This window comes from Mesitornis unicolor, unplaced genomic scaffold (genome assembly GCF_000695765.1).
Source record: "Mesitornis unicolor isolate BGI_N332 unplaced genomic scaffold, ASM69576v1 scaffold10284, whole genome shotgun sequence".
In the NCBI taxonomy this organism is placed as follows: Eukaryota; Metazoa; Chordata; class Aves; order Mesitornithiformes; family Mesitornithidae; genus Mesitornis; species Mesitornis unicolor.
Window position 1 is genome coordinate 9,708 of NW_010182035.1, and position 23,472 is coordinate 33,179.

Genomic DNA, 23,472 nt, shown 5'->3' on the forward strand with positions numbered 1-23,472 from the left:
AGAAACAACAAACCATCGTCTCCAGATACGCAGTTCTCCAAGGCCAAGGCCAGTCTGCTACAGAACAGCCACTGTGGGAGGAGGCAGCAGCAGCAACCCCAGCTTTATTTTTTTCGTTGTCTCTTCTTTTTGGGTTCCTGGTTCTCATCTGCCTGCTCTGCTGTGCCGCTCTGGAGAGGGGAGTAGCAGTACAGAGTGTGATTGTTTTTGTGTGATTAGGCTAATGAATGTTTACCTAAAGCAAGAAACCAGATGTGCAGACCAAGATGTAGCTCTTTTTTCTCCCTAACAAAATGACGTGAATATGGGACTCCTCTCACCCACTGAGATTTTCCCCATGGACCCCCCAAATCATGCCAGCATTTAGATTATCAATAGCACAGGGCAGGGACTGTTTGTGCTGGGTTTTGGCTTGTTGAAACACTCAGGAAACTATGGACAGAAGCATCAATAAAAACCTGGACAATCAGTAAAGTAAATGTTTTATATTTTCATCCAGCAGAGGTTGTGCTATCTTTGGCAGCACTAGGTAGTAGAGATGGGTCTGAGGAGAATGATGCCTTGCAGAGTTTGCGTTGCCAGCTGTTTATGTACAAAAGTTAACCTGGATGCAAAACCACTTTGTAGCATGCTGCAAAGCTCTGATGCTGGCCAGCCAGTAGGTCCTCAGAGGTAACTGATAGACATCTCTGCTTGCTGAGGCAAACAACAAGGCCTTAAGAGCAGCCTCATTTCCCTAAGACCAGAGATACTGGTGACTGGTGCACAGACACAAAGGTCACTCAAGGCAGAAGGCTGGAGTGCAGGGGACATTAGCCAGACTAACTGTTCACTTCTCTTTATCAGCTTAGTATTAATGTGAGGGCTAGCCTGGGGAAGACAAACTGCCCTAATTTCACATATACCTGAACAGCTCACAAATAATTGGCCTCAAGAGAGGGGAACTCATCAGTAGCAGCAGATAAATGAGTTCTGACCTGGTCGTTGTCTGGCTCGTTTTCAGCATCCTCTGTGTTGTGCTCCTGCAACGCGCTGTCTAGCATGGATGCATTGATGCGGAAGTCCCGGGAGGTGCTTAGCTTCATATACTGCATCAAGTTCACCTGCAGCAACCAAGGTGAAACGAGGAGGAGAGGACATTATGCCACTAGCATCTTAGTTTAGTTTTCTACATTGCCTAGTCCTTTGCACAGCACTGGGACTGACTCCATCATGATAATAATGCAGGATCGAAGCAAAAGGTAGGCGAAAAAACACCTGCCCCTGTGCAATCTAGTGGCCCATTTATGTTTTCATAAGAGCCAAGCAATTACCATTTATTCTCATGTAGTACCTCATGGTTGTACACTCCTCTCTTGCTTATGAAACAGACTGGGGGGAGTGGGGTGAAGAAAGCTGGCATTAGGCGTATTAAGTTTCTGCTCAACCAGTCCTTCCCCTTCAATGTTAGGTGACAGGAAGTGCTGCCACTGACACCTGCTGGTGTAATTGTGACAGCAATTCAGTAGTGTTGAGCTTGGGCAAAGGCTGAAAGGTGCAAGTTCCTTATGCCTTCCTAACTAGAGCAGATATGGAGATTTTAAAAGGTGCAACTGCAATAGACCACCACCACATTGCACCACCACCGATCCACTGAATACAGGTCACAGAAGAGCTCAGCTTTGCATTACCTTTGATTTCTTGGAGAGATGGATAAGGAACTTCTCATATTGCTCTATTGCAAAAATCAGATTTGGGATTGGCTTTGTCTCCCGAAGCACCTTAGCCTGAAATGTAGAAAGGAGAGCAAAAAGTCAGGTTTAGAAGTGAACAGCCAGAAGATACCCTTGGACAGCTATCATTAACAGGCCTGTAATTTCATAGCTTACCCCAAACGATAAAATATCAGACAAGACAGACCATCCAGTACCATGGTTTCATACCTGTGAGCTTTTAGGCTGCATTTAGTGAAGCGTTTTTTTAGGGTTTTGGTTTTTTACATTTTCCTCTGAAGTTAAGGTAGAAAACATTAGATTTTTACTTAAAGGCCCAAATGACCATTTGCCATTGGTGAAGTCACCAGGTAACACGAAAACCTTGAAGTACAATCCCAAGGTCAAATGCATGTCCCATGTTCTAATAGTGAGTCAGTCTTACCATGACTGTGGAGATTGCAGCAGCTTCATCCTCTTTTTTCTTCTTTTTCTTCTCTTCTGCAAAGTTTAAGCTCTCATTGTGGATGTTCTGAAGGAAGATGCAAAAAGATGCGGCATTAGGTGGTAAGCAGGGAAGAAGGGCCAGCCAAGTATTTGGCCAGGTAACAGCATTACAAGCTAGATGACAGGTAGTGATACAAGAAGGATGGACTTTGAGGTAATCTCCAAAAATGAAGGAAAGAAAAACTAATTTTGTAATTTACACATTGAGAAATAAGTATGTGTGAGAAGTCCCCGGGAGTGGTAGCTCTGCACACCCCTACACCTTCCCCAATACCCCATGTCTTGTCTACAATTCTCGTGGTCCTCAAGCACCCAATTCCTCTCCAGACAGCTAAATCCCATCTTTGGCACTGCTGTCACTGGCACCCATGTTACTTGATGCTGTGATGACTGCACTGTTGTTGACCTTTATTTGCCATTGTGTTTGCAGCAGTATTAATCTCATCCAATAAAAAAAAAAAAGTGACATGAACAGAGGAAGAAAAAGCTAAAAACCAGCTCCCTAAACATTTCCTTCCCTGCTCAAGCAGAAATCAACATGCTTGGTCCCAATGGTGCTGAAATGTCTTACATTGTTATTTGACATAGTAAAGGTTGACATATAAGAAACTCAAATCATGTCAAGAAGATTAATCATCCCCAAAGGTGCCCATGTACTGCAGCTGATGCACCACTCAGCATCAGACAGACTAACTATGATTTTGCCACAGTTAATTCAGGCTTTACCTGTACATAAGTAATGAATGAGTAACACTGTGGGGTCAAATGGGAACCCGAAAGCTTCACCTGCAAAGAAGCAGAGAGGTTGGTGTTACTCCCAACTCAAGGCAATGAGCCATCTCCTCCAGCAATTTGCTCACACTCACCAGTTTTTCTAGTCTTCCTGGAATCGTATTCGAAGTGCTGCGGCAAGCTTGGATATACTGCAAGGAAAACGTAAGAGTTTCTTCTAGGTATGCTGTTTCCAGGCAGGGGCAAAGCAGCTCCTTCAATGGCACAGTGGGAAGGGCAGGATTTGCAAGAACTATCCCCCTCAGTGGCTTGCTAAATTCCAGGTGTCATGTTTAGGCTCCAGAGGTGTGACAGAGGTAAGGAAATTCACCACCTTGCCTCAAACTAGCTCCACTGGCCTGTTTTCATGGCCCAGTTCCCCCAGGCCCAGTGCTTCAAGCCTTAGGAATGAGTGGCAAGGGCAGGATTTCTGAGCACTGCAAGAACATCACTAGTGCTGTTCATTGTGGCACACAGCTGTGTTAAGAGGAACCTACAAGATACATGAGAAAAAGCCACTCCAAGCCACACGCAGCCAAATTTAGCTGGAGAGAAGCTTTCCTTTATCTCCACTGGTAAAACTATCACTGCTGTATAAAGGTCAGGAAATGAGGGCATGAAAGCCAACAGGTCTCAACTTCTGCAAGAGATCAACAACCCAGTCCTGAGCACAGCTGCTGCCAGGGGTCACTGTGAGCTTGCTGTAGCAACGGGGAAAAACTTTTTAGGTCCCAGGCAGCCCACTGTCAGCAGAGCAGCACTCACATGTTTGATGAGGGAGGTGAGAATTGCATATGTCTTGCTGAGGCTTCTCAGCAGTGTATCCACACAGCTCCCTGCAGGGAGTGCTGTCTGTACCAGCTCATGATAAACTGTCAGTAGAGTTCCCAGCTGCAGAATCACACCTTTCTCCAGAGCCTGGGTTTGGTTTGTTGCCTGAGAGGAGTCTTCTAGAAAAGAAAAAGAGATGAATACCTGGTGAATGTTTGTCTAATAAATCCAATTGTGTTAGTTGGAGGCACAACAGACCACCTTTGCACAGTGGCACAGGGAAAGCAATCACTGGCGGGATTTTGTGACAACACTTTCTATCTTACATTGTTCATGTTGAACCAGGTCAAGGGAGAGTTTAACCTGCCCTCAGATGATGCTACCTCAAAATCCCAAAAATATCTTTTTGCTCTCTATTTTTTGACAAAGGTGTAACAGTAAGAAGTGGACCACTTTTATTACCTGATGTGTCTGACCCCAGACTGCTGAGTTTCTTGATAAGCCAATCCACCTCTTCAAGGACCTTATCCACTTGACCCAGGACCAGCAGCTAAAACAGAAACACCAGTAACAAATCAGGTTCTTGGAGGAGTCTGGCACAACAGGAATCTACAAGCCACTTGTAGCAGAATAGTCCTGGACACCACAGGTTGTTCCATACACATTATTTTAACTCACACAGACAGTAGGGGCTGCAGTCCTGGCATTCACTATGGCAAAATGGGACCGACTCTCCACTTCTATGTCCTGGTCAGAGGAGAGAAAACAAGTTCTGGTGAGCAGAACTGTAGCTGCTGTCACATAGTTTGTGCCAGAGATGCACTCAATTCTGCCCTGACAGCATCAAGTGATGAAGAGTTAGGCTGCTTCTGCATCATACCTGATCTATGTCTCCCAGGCAAGCATGGATGTCTTGTGCAAGTTCCCGCAGCAGACTAACAGGACTCTTGTATAGAACATGGAGACTGAAGAGCAGAGACAGCAAACCCTTGCAGCAAGTGATATCCTCTGTGAGCAAGGGAAAAAAAACCAACATGTTACCAGGTACAGAGCTCCCCTAGCAATTTAGGAACATCAGATGTCCAGTGAGGGAAAGTTTCAGATTCAGTATGGATTTAACAGTCTGCATTCTCAGGAATTATATACAATAAGTGAAAATCCTATCAAAATGTCGGTTACAAAAGGAGAGTTTACAACACTGGATATCACATATAATACTGCAAGGGGAAGGATGACACACTGAAGCCCTCAGCTCATAGGAAAATGACAACCAGAAGCACTGAGGAAGTGCAGTACAAACTCTGCCAGGAGTTGTATCTTTCAAGAGTATAAATCCAGATTTGAGCACTGAAAGTGCTATTTAGGGAGAAAAGTCAAGTAAGTGGCTTCTCTTTCTTTGGCAATGAAAACAGTTTAGAGAGATGGAGTTTCTTCCCTAATACTTGTGCTAATAACAACAAAGTCATGGCAATCTGCCACAGAACGGGCCCTGAATATATCTGTAGCAAAAGAGGTAAAAACAGACAACGGCAGAGCACACCTGACACATCACATCTTAACCTGCTTCCCAAAGCTTACTTACCAAGAGCATTTTCTTTGCAAATTTTGACTGTCCAAGTCAGGAATTGAAGAAACTGCACAAGGGGAGAAGAGGTATTATGGCTTTGAAAGAGAATTCAAAGCACAAAACTAATACTAGTAATACTAAACCCCAAAGAACAACAAAATAACCAGCAAAGGGAGACCAGCAGAGTCCCCTTCTGGCAGAAAGGTACCCAGCTGTGCTCTGTGAAATTCCACAGGGGACACTTAACCTACTAACAAGTGGAAAGCTGAGATCCAGGACAGGGGAGTGGCTATAAATTCCCTTGGACAGACTAACAGCTCCATTTAATTTAAGGTAAATGACAACTCCATACTTCTGGCACACTTTGAGTGCAGTCCCTAGCTTGTAAAAATGGGGCACCTCTAGTCTACTTTAGAAAATGCCTCCTTGGCAGTTTGGACTGATCATAAGTCTGCTGGTCTTTTTTGGCTCTATTCCCACATGGAAGCCATAGCACATCTAGGTCCTGTTAGGAGTCCCTGCTCAGTTGAGCAAGTAATTCAGACTCCAGGTGCCCAAAGGCAGAATTAGAACGTACAGGAGTGGAGTGGGAAGACTTGTTCTTAACTGTCCTTGCAGGCATGACAGGAGTGTGCTTGGTGACATAAAGCTCACTTTGACATGGTCTGGTCTGCAGGAAAAGGCAGAACACATCACACATGTCAAAGCCCTCAGATGTCAACCCAGTCTGAAAAATCTTCCCACACCTATGGCTACTACACCCATCTCTGTCACCCCATGAAGGTTGTGAAGTACCTGCTGAGAGGCTGGATCCAGGAGTTTGGACAAAGTGGAGAGAACTGCGATGAGTGACTGCATTTCCTTAGAGTTAAAGTCATCCTCAGCACTGCTGAACTGGTTCACCAGGGACCTCTGATCATGGGAAGGAAACAGTGTGCATGCTTGTTGCAAGGCCATTTTAAGAAGCAAATAACCAGAAGCTGCAGCAGATGAAGGAATCAGCAACAAGAACCACCACAAAAAGACATAGAGAGAGGACTCTTCTAAAGAGCGAGTGCTATTTTTTGTTGTAAGTGCTTACATAGAGGCCCACATATGATTTAGTGTGATTTTTACAATACTTGAGTACATATATGCTGCACTGAAGGACCTTACAGATCTGTAAATACATGTGTACTTCAATCCAGCTCTGCACAGCTCCCTGAATAAGCTTTCCTTAGGGATCAGAAACTTTTCTGAACTGCCAGTGAACCAGTGTCACAGTGGCCATCACATACTCAACCCTGCGGTCAGATGACAGAGCGCTAGCAGCATTTTCTGCCAGAATTACCAATGCTTTGGAACACTTGCAGCACACAGTGGTACTTACCTGAAACTGTCGGATCTGGAAGGCAGCTTTCTCTGTGACATTAATATCCATTTCTCCTGCGTCACCATCAGTAATATCTGGCAGAGACAGAGAGGTGCAGAAAAAAGCTAAATGCCAAGAGCAGAACACAGGATGTATTTCCAAAAGTGGGAAAGACTGCAATTGCTCACAGCTAGAGGAGGAATACAGACTGCAAAATCGTGGTGAGTGCAAAAATGTGTTAAAGGCAAACTTCAAATAGATGAATGCTTTATCAGACTCCAACTATCCTCTGCTGACAGACTGAAAGCTCTAAAAAAGCAGGTAAAAGTTATCTCTGGAACATGCCTCTAGCATGAAAATCAATGCTACCAAGCCCACCTTGTTACTGAGAGACAAGGACCAGCCCCCTCTCCCTACTTATGGATAAAGGGCACTGGGTCCTTAACTGCCCACACACGGGCTGTAACACAAAGGCTGGAAACCAGAGTAGAATTGTACCATGTGCCTACCCAGGGCCTGTAGAAACTGGGGTATCCTGGCAGCGTACAGCTGCTGCACCGTGTTGAAGATCCGCAGCAAACCTTCCAAGCAGAGAAGTGAAATACTTTTGCCTTTCTTCTTCCCTGACTCTTCAACAACAGTGGGAATTGAAGTGTACCTCCAAAGCAGAACCCTAGGGAATGGGAGATGAGTTAATATCACATGCTCCAGTAAAGCTGGCTGCACAGTTCAGGAACTAGAACAGAGCTAATCACAGATTCTGCTCTTAGGATTGTATTTTTAATATAACTAAACTGGAAGGTCTTTTTCCTAGAGGAAAGTGGAGGGAGAACAGATCCATTTTTAAGATTTTGTTTCAATGTCAGGAAAACAGCTACTCCATTCTTCCTGCACAGCTAAAGAATTTAATTCTTTCCAGGTACCAGGGGACCTTCCAATTCCATTTCAAGTCCATCTCTATACACTTATTTCTTCCACCTGGCTTTCCTTCTGTCTCAAACTACCCAAACACTGACCACTGGTGTCAGATCTGACAGCGACAAAAAGAGCTTTTCTTTTGGCAGTTTGAATCTGTGAAATGTCAGATATCTCTATAAGGCTTTATATAAATAAAATCAGAAAGGTAAAGGCAAGCAAAGCAAAATTGTTTGGCCCAAAGGAGACTTTTCTATTTGTAGGCAAACATCTTTTTCCTGCTCTCCTAAGCCCACTTCTTCCCTTCTTTGTTCCCTCTCCTTTCTTCTCATTAGTTCTGTTGCCTGCACAGATGATCTTATTCTCTTTCAATGTCCAATCACGCAAAACATGTAGCTCACATGTAGTCCTAATGACTGCAACAAAAATAGCCTCTATTCTTTGGGGCAAGACACAAAACGGGCATTATTCAAGACGGGGGTAATTTGCATTTTGTGCTCTCTGCTGACTGGGATCTGAAAAGACCCCATGCAGATATGACCTAGATCCCAAAAGACGCCGAGATGCTTAACATTCTTGGATTTCCAAAGGATTAGATGCATGAATGTCTTCAAGCATCTTGCAAAAGTCCTAAACAAATGTTTTCTAAAGCTTGTGTCCCTCTTACATCTGCTTTATACTGCACCTAGAGGTGAATTTTAACTTCATTGTGTCCCAGAGGCCTCAAGAATCCAGCTTGTAACCATCCTACTTCCTCTGTGACAATGAGTGATGAACCAAAAGTCAGAGAGGCTGAAAATGAGTTTGATGGCATTTAGTTCTTCCAGGCCAAGTACTGTTATTAGAGCTACATCACTTGCTCTGGCACAGACACTGCCTCCACTTGATTTCTCAGGAGCAAAGAAAGGCAATGATCTCAACTCAGTAATAATGACTGTTTGAAACACTTATAGAATGCATTCTTCTCTCAAAACCCTACCCGAGAATCAAAAATCCTCAAAATGCATTGCTGATTTTGAGAGCTGATGTCTTCATGTGCCACAGTGACTCACCGTGTGATTTTGCAGAGGTTCTGAAACATCTTCTCAGGATTTTGTCCATCTGGTCCATCAGTTTGTCCTGTCTCCTCCAGCTGCTGCACCTTCTGCAGGGCTACACTGACAGCATAGCGCAGGAACTCTGTGCTGGAGCGCAGAACTGCTAGGCTCTCCTCATGGCTTTGGGCATTGTCCCTGAAGAATTAATAGCATTGTGAGAGAATTGAGGATGCACTGAAAAAGCATGGGGAGAGCCTATGACATTCAAAAACTAAATATGCATTTACAAATAAAATCACTAGCTGAATTCAGGGTGGAAAAGACCCTTTGTTCTGGTAGCTTGTAGCAAACACTCAGAGGATAGAGTTCCACCAGCCTTTCCAAATACACTAACTGACATGGTTTGAATTGATGTCTGGCTCTCTTCCATAGAGGACTGGAGCTCAAACATTGGAGTTTGATGTCTGGGGTATGGCTCAGGACTGGAAGAGCAGAACCTCTCTGAGGTCTTACAAGTAATAAGCAAGGTCCAAGAAAGCTGCTTTGTCAATGCCAGGAATTGCACAGCTATGGTTCCTGCCTAGGGTGTGATGCTCTCCAGACAACAAGTGCTGTTACCACGAATGCTTTGTACAGAAATGAACATGCCTGTGCTGTGTATGCAGTGCACAAGACAGCCAGCATGCAGACACCACAACAGGCACTTGTGAATAGGCCTTACAAGATTCTCCAGATATGACAGCTTCTCACCTGAACAGAGCTGTGAGCAGAGTAGATACAAAGCCCATGGACAGGAAGCTCCGTGCAGTTTTGTTGCCCAAGGTAGATTTGTTCTTTCCAGCCTTCTCCTTCAGGATTTCAGAGAGTCTGTTGTAACATGTAAACAAGCCTAGGACATCCTCAAACTTGTTCCTACTGCAATAAAGTAGTAAAAAGCATTAACGCAGAAAATCCAGTCCTATAGTTTCCCATTTGAAGCTTCAGTTGCCAAATTACACAATGACATTTTCTAAATTATAAAGCCATGACATATGACATCTCCCCACCCTCCCAGCAGCGTATACCTCATCCATTCCTCCTTGACCTGCTCTTCTACAAAATGTCACATCCCACCTCCCACAACACACGACACTCAAAAGGAAGACAATCCCCAAGGTTCTGTGAATGTCTGTGCCGCAAGGCACACACACTCAGAAAGCATCATTCTGATTCTGTAGTGGCACTACTATCCCGTGCTCACAATGAGCCTGTGTCCTGTGCACTAAAAAGCTAGGCACAGCATAGCACAGCTAGTGCTGGAGGGTAAAATTTGATGCTTTACCTGAAATTGCCTATGTTGAAGTTGTACTCAATCAGGACCTCACAAATTCCCATGACCTGGATGGCATAGATGTTATTTTTTACACCGACACCAGAAGACAGAGAAAAATCTGCTGATTTATCCTAAGAGGTAAAGGAAAGAAGTGAAAAATCTTTTCAAAACCTGACAAGAGCTCAATGTCTTCTTCCACTGAGTCAAACTGAAAATCTGATTTACCAGTTCAAAGTCTTCCAACTCGCTCTTGATCATGCGTCGTGTGACAGATTCTAGCATCTCTTCAAAGTTTTGCTCATATCCCACATCCTCCTCCTCATCATCATCTTCAGCTCCTTGGCACAGACGCACAGTGCTCTTATACCAGGTGAGACAGTGTTGGATACAGCACAGCAGATGGGCCTGAAGGAAGCAGCCACACAGTCACACAGCCTTCCAGTTGGGAGGTCACTGGCAGAAGTGGACACAGGCCAGACTATTATGGTTGGATGCAAAGAGCCATTTGGAGGTTCACATAAGTCTCAAGAATATGCCTCATGCCCAGAATGAGGGGATCTGTAATCCCAAGCACATCTACCCACTCCTAGCTTCAATGTTGTCTGCCTGAGCTTGCCTATATGAGATATAAAGACTTAACTCCCACTGCTCCCTCAATCCAGCTACCTCAACTGCTGAAGAAGATGGAAAAGGAATTTCCAAAAGGGCTCTCTCTCTAGCTGAAGTATCTGTTCCCTTCCTGGGTGTGCTACTGCAGCACAGCATGAAAGCTTCCTTAGGGGAAAACAGTGATTATTTTGATTTTGTTTCCTTAGAAGTCCAATGAATCTGAGGTCTCATCTCCAACAATTTCAACGCAGCAAAACGAAAGAGCAGATTCTTTCCCCTGCTACTCTCGAACTGCATGACTATTTTATGTGGAATTAAGTTGGAGGGAAAAAAAACCCAAGGTGAGCTCAAATAGAGGATAACAGAACTACACTATTCCTAGAGCATTTTTTCCCAAACCACTTTGTTAGTGGAGCTCTAATAGATAGCCTGAGGCAGAGGTGAGATGCCCAGCTCTATTGTCATTAAAAGAATTGCTCCAGGCTAGAAGAGGCTGAAGAAACACAAGGTATTCAGCGCATGTAGCAGCATAACTAAAATGCTACAGAACAGAGGAGCTTGCAGCTGTGGCCAGCCAGTATAGCTCTTACCAGTGGTTCTTGCAGAAAGATTTGATCTCCTTGAGCCATAATACATCCCTCAAGTTTCAATGGAGGCAGGAGGTCTGGCTGGGGCAAGTAATACTGCTTTATCTGTCACAGAAAACAAGAAATAAAAATAACCAGTTACTTGGTAACCAAGCCTCTTAAGTTGTTTGAAAACAGAATATTATAATCTTTGTGCTCCATTCTACAGAGTGAAAACTGGCACTATGATAATGGGACTGTACAGGTACCTGAGTCATGTCATCTGCTCTATTAGTAATTAAAATCCCCTCTTGAGTTGCACATGTACTTCTCAGCCAGGACACGTCACTGCTTTAAAATGAGTTTATCTGACCACTTGCCATTGTGTTGCCTCAACACACAACATCACCTGCACTTCATCTGGAGTGCTGCCCACTCCAGAAGTAACTGCTCCTGTTACCCACCACCTGTGCTGAATGCTTGGCCCTGTTATGGCATCCAGCTTCCTGGCCCAAGGGTGCAAAACGTTATGCAGGCCACACTTGGCACTAAAACAAGTCCGTGAGAGACCATGCTTGCACCAACTCCTGGCTGTTTGACACACTGCTGGAAGGAGATAAGCTCTAACATAGGATCAGAACTGAATAACAGAAGTTATATATACAATGATGCAATAAAATGTTATAAATTTATACCAAGTTCTCATTAAGTGCCCTCTGCTCTGTTCCCAAAAGCTGCCTTGGCTCTGTTCACATTCCCTTCTCAGACCCTATACTGTCATGGGAAAGCTGGAATTAGTCAGCATGAACTCTAAGGATGATTAAAGGAAAGAAAATTACTTGTCTCAAAGAAAGCACAGCCTGTCCAATGGATTGAGGAAATGTGATTGTCTTGTTGCCATGAGCAACACTGTTGAGGGATGAGTTAATCCTCTCAGATCCTACATGGACTGGGGTATTGTCCCAATGGGAGGACAGCCATAATAATTACTGTGTCAGCACACATCCTTGGGGAGGTATGGGAGGGTAACTGCACTGCTAAGGAACAGGGAGTGCATAAAGCACTTCTCTGGCCATCACACTTCTCACAGCATCTCAGAACTGAGAGTTGGAAAGGGCTCCAAGAGATCCTTTCTCTTCCACCCTGTAACAGCATCAGAACGAGTTTCCAGACCAAGTCTGCTCTCTCAATATAGCAGGGATTTGAACACCTTCTATAGAATTGCTGCAGCACTTAAACATGTTTCCAGTGTAAGGGAGAACTGTTTTCCCAATATTTAACCTGAATTGCCTGTTATACTGGTGGCAGTGCAGAATTCTTAGGGTCTCTGCAGCCACACTGCAGAGCAGTACTTTACCTGGGACAAGAGTGTTTCCATAATAGAGCCGGCCAGTTGGGAGTTCCTGCGAAGGACATCATAAAACCCCTGAAGACAGGAAGGAAGGACAAGTTGGCTTACACAACAAAGAAAATGAACATATGCATATTAAGTTGGCGTCATAAGATAGCAACAACCCTTTGGCACCACAAGGAACCATGAGGAAGTAACAGTGCGCCCGGTGTAAAACCCCATACCTGGCAAAGCAATGGCACCACAGAAAGAAGGTATGAATCAGAAAGAGTATGAATTTCCTCACAGGGCCCCTCTCACAAGATGTATCTCCCTAGCAGCAGTGGCATCAAGCCCAGAGTGACTTTCACTGCTATTTAACACTAGACCTAGATCCAACTTCAAACTGTGAAATCCTGCTTCAAAGGCAAAACAAGTCAGTGGGGAAACTGTAGGAGGGAAAAAAATCCTTCAGACTGAGAAAACTCAGTGGATGGATAAAGCAAGAACAAGTCTTACAGGAACGGTGATGAACACACCCAAAACATACAGCTTACCAAAGGTCAGTCCAACCAAGTCAAGAAGGAAAGCATATGCACCCAAAAATGGCTCTTTATATTAGGCCACTTGTTGCAAGAAATCTAAGGGACAGACAAGCCTTTAAAAAACTTGGAAGAGGAGAAAAGACAGACTCCTGATGCAGTCTCTAAGGAAGTTTCCCCATACAGTCAGGGTTTTCTTTGGAGACTATTATCTCACAGCAACTCTGCTTCTATCCAATGCCCATTATAATACTCTTCCTCACTGGGCATCAGACATGCTTCCCATTTCCCAGGCCACACCACAGGGAGACACCGACACATTTTTCTTTCAAGCAGTGCATGAGATGAGAAAGATCCATCAATGTGTCTTTGGGCTTATAATGGTCCAAAATAAAATGAAGCAGAAGGACTGGAGGAAGAAAAAAGTCCTTGGTGCATGCGTCCCATGAAGAACTTAACTGAGATGGTAGGTTGTTTTTCACAGTAATGTGGTCATTACTTACCTGGGGCCACAGAAGAGCCAGAAGAGCTAGTGGCTGGTTAAAAGGAGACTGAAGAAGCCATGTTTACCTCATATAACATGAGTCGAACATCCGCTTGCTGGCTCAAACATCGCCTCAGGCTGCCCAGGATTTCAAGGCAGAAGGCTTCATTAGCTGCAGAATTATAGCACGCATGAACATCTGCCTGGACCTGAAAGGGAATATTAGTCATGTTATGCTGGTACAATTCTCAAATACCACAACACAGAAGCAAGGTGATAAGGGGCCTGGCCCCTAAACAATAACCCAAAAAGTCCCTAGCATGTTACCAGGCTGTTTATCCATCACGGAGCAGTGTGAATGCTCTCCAGAGTACTGGTGCTGTAAAGGAGAGTGACTCTGAGCAGCAACATTCCTAGGCCAGCTTCTCTTTGCACATTGCATTTTGCAAAGCTCTCCTTCCAGGACTAATCTTTACTGAATTTATATATCCATTTTGGTGAAACAACTCAAGAGTGGAGTGTTTCTAACAGCACATGTTAGGCACGAGACTGTCTCATATGTCTGCACCAGGGACTGCAAAACAGCACTCACCTGAGTGGCACCAATGGCCTGGCTGCACTGGGAAGAGGACAGGCTGCCCAGAATCTTAAAATTTCTTAACAGAAGCAAAAAGCCAGCAACCGCAGCTTTACGAGCATCGAGCTGCCTGTGAGTCAGGAGGCAAAAAGAGAAGAATAAGAGTAAATGGAAGCAAGAAGCTCAGAAGTAAATACAAGATTAATTTAGCAACGAGAAGAGGTCCACAAATACACAGTGACTGGGCCCAGTGGAACTGTATTCCTGGGGGCAGCACAGTCTCAAGTACTTAAGAACTCAGCAGTTTGCTGCGAACTGCTTTGCTCTGCACTCTCACAATGTTCAATTTCCTTTCTGTCCTTGCAACATTCACACCAAGGGAGAGCTTGAAGCCAAAACCCAAGCATTACATGTCCCCTGAAAACTGGAATGGGAGTCCCACAGAGCTCTTCCCAGAGCTGGAAAATTCCTGACAAAAAGCTGGTGTTTTGCTTTGCTCACTGAAACCCCAGGTCTTTCCCAAGATTGAGTCTCTTGCCTTGAATTATGGGTTTTGTATTCATAACCAAGCAGCCACTGCCCAACAAACTCCAGTCTCAATCACAGCATTATGAAGACAGCAGGATGGTTTGCTCAAACCATTACCAAGAAAACAAGCCTGCTTCTCTACCACTTTGTAAGGGGATCAAGGGAAAGGTGGCAGCTCAGTATTCCGTTCCTTCCACTCTCCATCTGGATGTACTCAGCCATGTAGACACATATTGAAATTGGTTTTAATTTTGCCTACTTATCTGGAGTTCCCAGCAGCTTTATGAATTTCCAAAGCCCATTAATTTGGGGGTTGGGATTTGTGTCTCAGTTCAGTATAGCTGTGACTGTATTACAGTCCTAGGCTAAAGGGGTAGAAGATATCACCACCCAGTTATGGGAAGAACATAGTAAGAAGATACTTAGCCAAAAGAAACAAAAACTACTTCTGCTCCAAAAAACCCATAAATCAGTTGTATAAATATTTTCAAAGAATCTCTTCCCAGCTTACCTGGAAAAGATAGCTTTTTGGAGAACAAGTATCAGGGAGTCCCTCACTGACATGCTGACTTTGAGGAGAGGCTGGAAAGGAAGACATACTTTGGAGAGAAAAGCACTAAGGCTTGCCAAGCCCTTGGGGCATATGAGCTCATCTTCCTCAGGCCCATCTGGCCCTGCATTTCCACTACTGTCATCAGTACAGTAGGAGAACCAGAACATTTTAAAATGATATAAAATTAAACCCAGAGAGCTGTAGCAGCACCTTAGCAGGTTAGTGAGGACACAGTGAGTGGATTTGGGAAAAGAGCTGTTATCCCCAGATTGGATGAAGCAGGTAAAACTTTAATGCCAGGGCTAGGCAAACAGAAATACTATCATGGAGCTTGGAAGGAAAAAAATCGACATGACAGCTACAGCTGTTCAGCTAAACACTGTATACTTAGTTTTCTACACTGTATAGCATCTGGGCATCTTCCAGATGAAAGGTCAGCACAGAGCAGTTTCGGTACCATGCCAGACCACACCATATGCTTTTTGCTAGAGGGCATATGCAAATCCATGCTTGAAGAACAGTTCCATGCTACACTGAACAACCTACAGCAGACTACGAAGCCTTATTTTACAAGGGTTATTAGATCATGCATGTAATTGTGGCCTAGAGCTGTCACTGGAATTAAACTAGCAAGGATATTCCTGGAGAAATGCAACGCTTTACCTGTACTGCCCGGAGGAGCCCTTGCACAGTGTCGATGGGCAGAAAGGACAAATTGTCAAAGGTTTCTGTGACTTTGGAGGATGAAGTCTGAAGCACAAGAGGAGCAGATACAACAATGTTGGACAGCAAGTCTGAAAAATAAAAGGACAAAAGAAGCAGCTGCTGCCAAGGCGCCAGAAAAATCTGAGCAGAAGATGGCTACGATTACAGAATAATCAAAGCCCTTCCATTAGAGAGGTTGTGATAGGATGAGCATCAAAAATCTGAGCTCTGCTGCAGGCAGAAAGTGCAAAACGCTCACAACCTGGCTGCAGGACCTCACCCCACCAGAGGGCACTGAGGTATAAGAGAAGAGGCTGCAGCATATGAATCTCGGCAGTCCCAGCTACTCCCAAGCACCTGCCCAAGGACAAGGAGGAAGGCAAAGCTAGGAACATGTAAGTTACTGACAGACACCAACTTTCTGTGCATCAGCTCTTCCATGGCAACTGCCTGCAAAAGTAGTTTTCACCTGCGATGAATACAAGGTAATCTAATGCAGCTGACACCTCAGTAAGAAGAGAAGGAACTGATTTTCTTGGCTTCAGGTCACTTCCGCAGGAACTTCTGAAGAACAATAGGACGCTGGGCTGCAGCTAAAGCATGACCAGTAGGTTGAAGGAGTGGATTCTGCCCCTCTACTCCACTCTGGTGAGACCCCACCTGGAGGTACTGCACCCAGCTCTGGGGTCCTCAGCACAGGAAAGACATGGACCTGTTGGAGTGGGTCCAGAGGAGGGCCACAGAAATGATCAGTGGGATGGAACACTTCTCCTGTGAGAGTTGGGATTGTTCAGCCTGGAGAAGTGAAGGCTCCAGGGAGCCCCTGTTTCAATATTTTAAGGGGGCTTATAAGAAAGATGGGATAAGCTTTTTAATAGGGCCTGTTGCAATAGAACTAGGGGCAATGGTTTTAAACTAAAAGAAGGTAGATTTAGACTAGATATAAGGAAGAAGTTTTTTACAGTGATGATGGTGAAACACTAGAACATGTTGCCCAGAGTTTGTAGATCCCCCATCCCTGGAAACATTCAATGTCAGGTTGAACAGGGCTGTGAGAAGCTACGTTCTGAGTGTCCACAGAGCAGGACACATTTCTCTCTTTCCTGTTACCTATGAAGTGGCTGACAGGAGATGCTGCTTTTGTGAGGACTCTGTTCAGGACCTGCTCAAGAATGTCACTTCTGATGGGCTCATGAACCTGAAATGAGAAAGAATTAAAAAAATAAATAAAATCAAAACCTACATAAATTTTAAGATTTTCCTGTACCTCACAGCACAGGCATTGTGTAGTACAAAGCAAATCCAAATCTGACAGGCGAGATAGCACTGGTTGCCAAAAGTTCCCTTTCAGCTAAATTCACAAAGATCAATTCAGATTTCATCCTAGTCAATTCAGAACCAGCACATCAGAGAGGCACACACAGCACCCTTGGTCAAATCGTCTGTACGATGCAAATTTATCACTTCAGCGAAGATTCTGATTTCCATCCCACCCCTGACAGATTTTCTTTGTATCTCTGAATTTCTCTACGTTTTTAGCAGTTTCTTAGAAACTGTAATAGGGATTACCAAGTATTATGGTAGCTGGAACAGATTAGGATTAGGTCTTTATGAGGGTGGCCTCTTCCAGCTGGACAGGGGCAAATGTGAGTGTAAGTCTGGTATTGTTTTTAAAAGACTCATGATGGATATAGCAGGCAGGGTTTTGACATCATTTACCAAAGAGAATCAGAGCTCTCTCCCTCTGCAAAAAAACCCAAACCAAACCTTTCAAAACATACACTACCTTAAACGTCTCCAGCAGGATACTTGCTCCCAGTTTGCAAGCCTGCTGGGCTGGCATTTTTGAAAGGCCATAACTGGTATCAGCAGCTTTTCCTCCAAAGGGCTTTTTTGGTTCATATGATTCCATTAGGCTGAAGCCAAGATCCACCAGGCCCTGAGTAACGTGGTCCCAGCCAAATGCACTGAGGAAGACATTACACAGACCAGGAAAGAAACAACTTAGTCACAGAAAATGTTTAGATTCAAGCAGTCTAAAGTAAGACCTTCTGCAGTCATCCCAGGGTCCAAAGCAGCTGCGAGAAGTGTTTGATCACACCAGGGAAGATGACATCCCTCACAACCCCATGACTGTCTTTAGTCTGAGAGGAGGGGCTCAGCACAACACACCTTGCAGTCCTGGTTCTCCAACCATCAGACTTTTTCTCCAGTCCAAAGGTTTCCTTGCTATGGGGAATGATGTGCACTCAGATCTGATCTGCACATGATAATAGGCTATAGTTGGGATGCACAAATACCCTAATGATCCCAAGATCTTCAAGTCAGAGAGGCAGACAGAAGAGGAATGCCTCACAGCAAACTAAAGGACAGCTGGTGACAGATCACAGAGCTATCTCACAGGATGTTTAAAGGACTAACCATCTGGGAGAAGAAAACAGTGAACTATCACTCATCCCTTGATCAGAATACAAACTACAGCCAGCAGCGTGACTCATACCATCAGCTGCTTTACCAGTAAGAAACATACAGAGTCCTGACCAATTCAGTCCTTTGTACCACCAGATGCTGAGATTTGCAGTAGAGGGGCCAGATTTATACAGCTGATATATTAATTTATATTTAATTCGTCAATATAAAACTGATAAAAACTTTGGATTTTGACACTGCTCCCTGCCAGTGCCTGGTCAGCAGAATTCAGCATCTCAGAGCATTCTAGCAAGGCTGAAACTCTTTCCCCTCCCAAAGCCCACTGAATATTCTGCAGCATGTGGCAACAACTCACCTATTTTTTACCACTTCCAGAATTACAGCGGTTACATCATATTGTTGAGAAAACAAATCCTGCAGAAACTTGGAGGCCTGAAGGAACTGCAGGTCCTTGCAGCTTCTTGTGATTGATGTTTTCAAGAAATCAAATATCTGGAACGTAAAATCATTCAGTGTGAGGAAATGATCTTTGAAATGGGACCTGTATAGTCTTGGGTATGTTCCAGTAAGAGCACCAGCCAGAGCACAAGTTCCAGTACAGCCTGCCAAAAACCTTAACTCACTTATTTCTCAGGACAAATACACTAACCTCATTAAAAGTGACTCAAGGGGAGTAAGCTGCTGCCAGATGCACTTCAGGTGGCCACCACAGAGCCAAAACATTAGGAAAAGGAGACATAGCTTTTTTCTTATCCCACACCACCAACCCACAGGATTCAAAACTCTGGAAAATTCTGATATTGCTCTGGGGTCTTTTACAGTGTTCAGTAAACTACAGCATACCAATGACCTAACTGCCTCCCCATGAGCACCCTTGAAACCATTTTAAGCTCAATTCTGGCGGTACTCTGACTTAACCATCCCTCCTTTCCTTTACAATGACTGTGGTGTACATTCCCATGGAAGTTCTCAGCAAACTTCTCACTCCCATACCTGCTCTTGCAGTCTGTGTTTTACTGCAACCGATAGCAAAAGAGCGACGCTGAAGGGACACAGGGCTCTACTGGGGTCCTTCTGTTGCTCAGTCTAGAAAAGAGCAATCAACAGTCAGAAAGCTTGTTATCTTCCACTGCAGTGTCCTGCAAGTTCAGGGAAGCCATCAGGCTCGTATCACACTGCTGCTGTGATGTAGAAACGGACACGTCTCTTCAAATATATCACAGTACTTGCTGAAGTGAACACGACTGCGATCATACAAATTATTAAATCCCTTCTAAAGATAACCAGTTAAGTTGATTTTTAAAAATCCGCTTCAACACCCTTAAGAACAGTGCCTGTTCCATCTTTGTCATACCTTTAGATGTCTGATTAATTCCTCGCCTAGGTCCTGATCCAGGTTGATAACAGAAACAATATGTAGAATAACGGTGCCTTCCACATAGCGGAGCTGGTCTAGTGGCATTGTGGCTACCTCAAGGTCCACTGATCTGTAAGATTTATAGAAAAAAGTAAAAAGCCATCCAATGCCATAAACAATTTCTTATGTATTGAGGAGGACGTACTTGCACAAGGTTTGCCAGTTCAAATTGAAGGAGCCCTGGGCAGGACCAGGGTGACTACAGATACCCAGCTAGTAAAGAAAGGGGGTGACAGAGAAAGAACTTACTGTGGAAACCTCTTTTCTTCCTTTTGTTTCTTATCCAACTGATTGAAAAAACTGATGATCCCTTCTAAAACAGTCTTCTTACTGCCCTGTAAGGCAGGACATTACATTAGGCCTGCAGTATCCCAGACAACTACACTCTATTCCCACACCAATTATAAATGTCATAAATTGCTGAAGTGGGGGAAGGCTCCTGTGCAGCTCATTTCCAGTGTGACTTTGGTTTAGTTTACATATTTTTTTTGACTGCACTTACTGAAGAGTTGGAAGGAGCTGAACCTCTCAGCTCTTGTTTTTTTCTTTAAGTTATTATTAATTAGAAAGGATCCTTTATGTTATAATCAATTAGAGAGGCTTTCAAACTCCTCATCTTAAACCTAACTACATTTTGGCCAGTGGACCCAAATGACCTCATATAACACACATACAATTTGTCTTTGACTCGACTATTTAGGCAATAATTCAGTCACAAATGAAGGGAGTAGAAGAGCCAGATCACTCTGTCAAAGGGCAGAGGTGTCACTGGCAGCCTCTGCTTGCAGGAAGAGCACAAGAAATAAGACATTTCCAGTACAAGTCAGACTACAACCCAGAAGACAGTCATACTTCATGAGCTATTATTATTGCATGCAGACCACAGAGAGCGAGCAAAACCACAGTTAAGAACACAGAAAAACCAATCGTCTGTGCTTTTGCTAGGTCTGTGTTCATCCCTTATTTCCCAAAGTTTTCCTTCTTTCCCCACAAGGAAGATCTAGATTGTGTCCTTCTCTGAGCATTCAGCTTCTTCAGACTAGATGGAGTTAGAGGGGAAAAAAACAACAAACAACTTACTGGTGTCCTGCTGTGTCCTGCTCCCAACAGCACAGTTTGGGAGCAATCAAAATCCCCACCAAAATCCAGCCTATAGCTCTGTCTGTACATTTTTTTCCTCATGGTATATGCTTAGGGCGAGGCCAGTTCCCATGAGCTTTTACCTTTGCAGAAAGCAGCAGCAGCTGGTAGACCAGAGGGGGAATTTCCTGCAGGTCTAACTTGGAGAACATTCTAAGGACCTTTTCCACCACAAACTGCAGCTCCTCTCCTGACAGTGGAATATCCCTGTTGAATCAAAGATGAAGCCCAATAATTTTAATTAATTTCCTCCAGAGTCCCACAGCAGATTCAACCCATAGCTACGCAAAGTGTCCTAATGTACAGACAGGCAGTGAGTGCTCCTAAAGTCCTCACCAGAAGCAGTTGCCATAGATCCCTCAGTACCCTACCACTGTCCCAGGACACACTTCCACCTTTGGTGCTTAGATCTCCTCCATATTATGCTTGTTCATGAACATATTTTTAATTTGCTAAGACTCATTCACACATGGAATAAAAGTCACAATGTTATGCCCAATCTCTGAGGCATGCCTGCCCAGCTGTGTTCTGTATCCAAATGGATCTGATGTGGGTGTTCATTGCCAACTATCCACGGGGCTGTGCCTGGTATGGTCAGACCTCCTGTTCATACTTGCCCAAGACTACACGTGAAATAGGACACAGATGTGACCACAGCACAAGAAAGTGTTGATGTTGAAGGCAAAAGGAATTACCTGAACATGTTGACAAGATGTATTACACTCCGAGGATCCCACCTGGTAAAACAAAAATGTGTCAGAAAATTGAGAGCAAGCAGAATTATCACTTATCCTTTCCCTCCTTGTACACAATTATTCAGTGTCATAATTTCCTTGTTGCATTCTGATATTAAGATTAAATGCCAGATTTCCACCAGAAATCACTACCACCACCCTAACCACCCACACTTAAAATGCCCCAAACTGCCCATGTCCCCACAATAACAAATACCAAGAAGGGAATAAAAGCAAACACTTCCTAAGACCAAGTCATGCAACACTATTACAAGATCTGGGAACACGGTGTTCCCTTGCCTTCCCAGCCAGAGAAGACGCTGTCATGGAGGGCACAGATTCTAAGATGATGGAACAGGACACAGACGGTGACATCCAGCCCATCATTACGTCTTTTTCAAAGCACAACATGAAGCACACTATTTTGCTGTGTAACTAAGAGCTGGAGGAGACATACGTACTTGCTGGAGCAGAGGGTATTTATCAACTGTTTCTTAAACTCTTCGCCATTCAGTTCACCTGAAAAAGCAAAAGTCTTTCAGGAGCTGATTCCAGAGGAAGGGAGGATGGGCTGGGGAGAAGGAACTGAGAGGGGATACCTTTCCCATAAGCCAGGCTCTCCTTTGAGCCAGCCAATGCAGTGAGAACAGTGGAAAACAACTCCAGGGATTTCCCATTAGATAGGCTGCCGCTTTTAATAACATCAACAAACAGGGTGGCAAGCTCAGCCAACGCATGGCCTGGCAGCAGGCGAGCCTGGAAGAAAATACAACATGACAGAGCCTGAGGCAGCGCACGGGAGAATTTCACATACACCAAAACCATCACCAGAAACAAGTGAAGGACAACATTTCTTACAGTGAAACATTCCCTTAAAAGAGGAATTCACCCCCAAGACAGTTATACTGTCATTTATAGAACAGAGCATTAAAACAAGTTGATATAATTATAGGTTTGGAGTTTCGGGTCTAAGTATAATTATGCAGAGATAATCACATGTACACACACAGCAAATTCCAACACCAGTAACTTATTCCGGGGTAGATCTACTGAAAGGACACAACTCATTTTCCTCAGTGGCCTTGTGAAGTATCTTAATCTACATACAAAACATTACCCAGTAGACCCCAGGAAAGCCAGCCCAAAGTAGCTTCTACCTCCAGCATCAGCAGTCCTATGATTTCAGACACCTTGCCCAAATGCAGATCCCCTGATTCCACTAGCGGAATGCAGTACTTGTAAACCTGAAGCCTCCTGAGAACGCCACTTCGCTGGGAACAAGGGGAGCCTTATAATAAGGAAATAAAGAAAACAAAGAATGGAAAAAAAAAGTTCTACAATTAAAAACATGTTGCTAAACAACAGGAAATTAGCAGGGCTAAACTGTCACCTGATCATAATTCCCTATTTCATCCATCTGACAAAACAGATAAAAAAACCAGAGCACAGGAAATGAGAATCTCTTGGATAAAACAGCCAAAGCACTCAACTCTGCTGTCACAGCCTGTGGTTCACCCAACCTGCTGCCCCAGATCAGGAAGTGTCACAACTGTTGAGAAGAACCAGCTTGGCAATTAAGTCTCAGCTGGCCAGCTCAGTTCTACTCCAAGGTGCCCAAGGTCTCCCAGAAGTAAAGCCCACTTACAACAGTTTCATTACAAACATATTGGTCTGGTTTCATATTTCCTATCTCTATTTTCAGATGTCATGCTTCCCAGTGACAGCCCTGACTGGCTGCTTTTTACCAAAAGTGACACTTCCTTGTGCTGCTGACTACTTACTTCACCCAGCTGGTCTATAACTCACCGGCTCATGGGCAATCAGCAGGGCTGGGGCCACAGGCTCCCTCCCGACCCACTCCCCAAAGCACAACCCAGAGCTGACTCACCTTTGAAGATCCCTCTTAGCAAAGCCGCCGTTTCCCCCCGCTTCAGG

The 23,472-nt window shown here is 44.3% G+C and overlaps 1 protein-coding gene across 1 annotated transcript in view; it reads right to left on the reverse strand.

The window, feature by feature from the left end:
• Window positions 1–104: 104 nt before the first annotated feature.
• The window catches only part of FANCI (Fanconi anemia, complementation group I), a 23,633-nt gene continuing 265 nt past the window's right edge, over window positions 105–23,472 (reverse strand). Inside the window, exons 3-38 of the mRNA XM_010183633.1 lie at window positions 23,426–23,472; window positions 22,695–22,825; window positions 22,137–22,293; window positions 21,999–22,056; window positions 21,499–21,540; window positions 20,887–21,010; window positions 19,913–19,998; window positions 19,601–19,733; window positions 19,240–19,332; window positions 18,602–18,738; window positions 17,603–17,783; window positions 16,927–17,014; window positions 15,775–15,905; window positions 15,070–15,140; window positions 14,046–14,160; window positions 13,540–13,662; window positions 12,455–12,523; window positions 11,122–11,223; window positions 10,148–10,327; window positions 9,932–10,053; window positions 9,361–9,525; window positions 8,626–8,805; window positions 7,168–7,331; window positions 6,677–6,753; window positions 6,103–6,219; window positions 5,323–5,374; window positions 4,621–4,748; window positions 4,419–4,487; window positions 4,203–4,290; window positions 3,735–3,919; window positions 3,065–3,121; window positions 2,925–2,984; window positions 2,137–2,223; window positions 1,671–1,766; window positions 978–1,103; window positions 105–170 (exon numbers count right to left, since the gene is read on the reverse strand). Coding sequence (XP_010181935.1) covers window positions 105–170; window positions 978–1,103; window positions 1,671–1,766; window positions 2,137–2,223; window positions 2,925–2,984; window positions 3,065–3,121; window positions 3,735–3,919; window positions 4,203–4,290; window positions 4,419–4,487; window positions 4,621–4,748; window positions 5,323–5,374; window positions 6,103–6,219; window positions 6,677–6,753; window positions 7,168–7,331; window positions 8,626–8,805; window positions 9,361–9,525; window positions 9,932–10,053; window positions 10,148–10,327; window positions 11,122–11,223; window positions 12,455–12,523; window positions 13,540–13,662; window positions 14,046–14,160; window positions 15,070–15,140; window positions 15,775–15,905; window positions 16,927–17,014; window positions 17,603–17,783; window positions 18,602–18,738; window positions 19,240–19,332; window positions 19,601–19,733; window positions 19,913–19,998; window positions 20,887–21,010; window positions 21,499–21,540; window positions 21,999–22,056; window positions 22,137–22,293; window positions 22,695–22,825; window positions 23,426–23,472 — 3,907 coding nt within the window. The remainder of the gene's footprint in view (window positions 171–977; window positions 1,104–1,670; window positions 1,767–2,136; window positions 2,224–2,924; window positions 2,985–3,064; window positions 3,122–3,734; window positions 3,920–4,202; window positions 4,291–4,418; window positions 4,488–4,620; window positions 4,749–5,322; window positions 5,375–6,102; window positions 6,220–6,676; window positions 6,754–7,167; window positions 7,332–8,625; window positions 8,806–9,360; window positions 9,526–9,931; window positions 10,054–10,147; window positions 10,328–11,121; window positions 11,224–12,454; window positions 12,524–13,539; window positions 13,663–14,045; window positions 14,161–15,069; window positions 15,141–15,774; window positions 15,906–16,926; window positions 17,015–17,602; window positions 17,784–18,601; window positions 18,739–19,239; window positions 19,333–19,600; window positions 19,734–19,912; window positions 19,999–20,886; window positions 21,011–21,498; window positions 21,541–21,998; window positions 22,057–22,136; window positions 22,294–22,694; window positions 22,826–23,425) is intronic.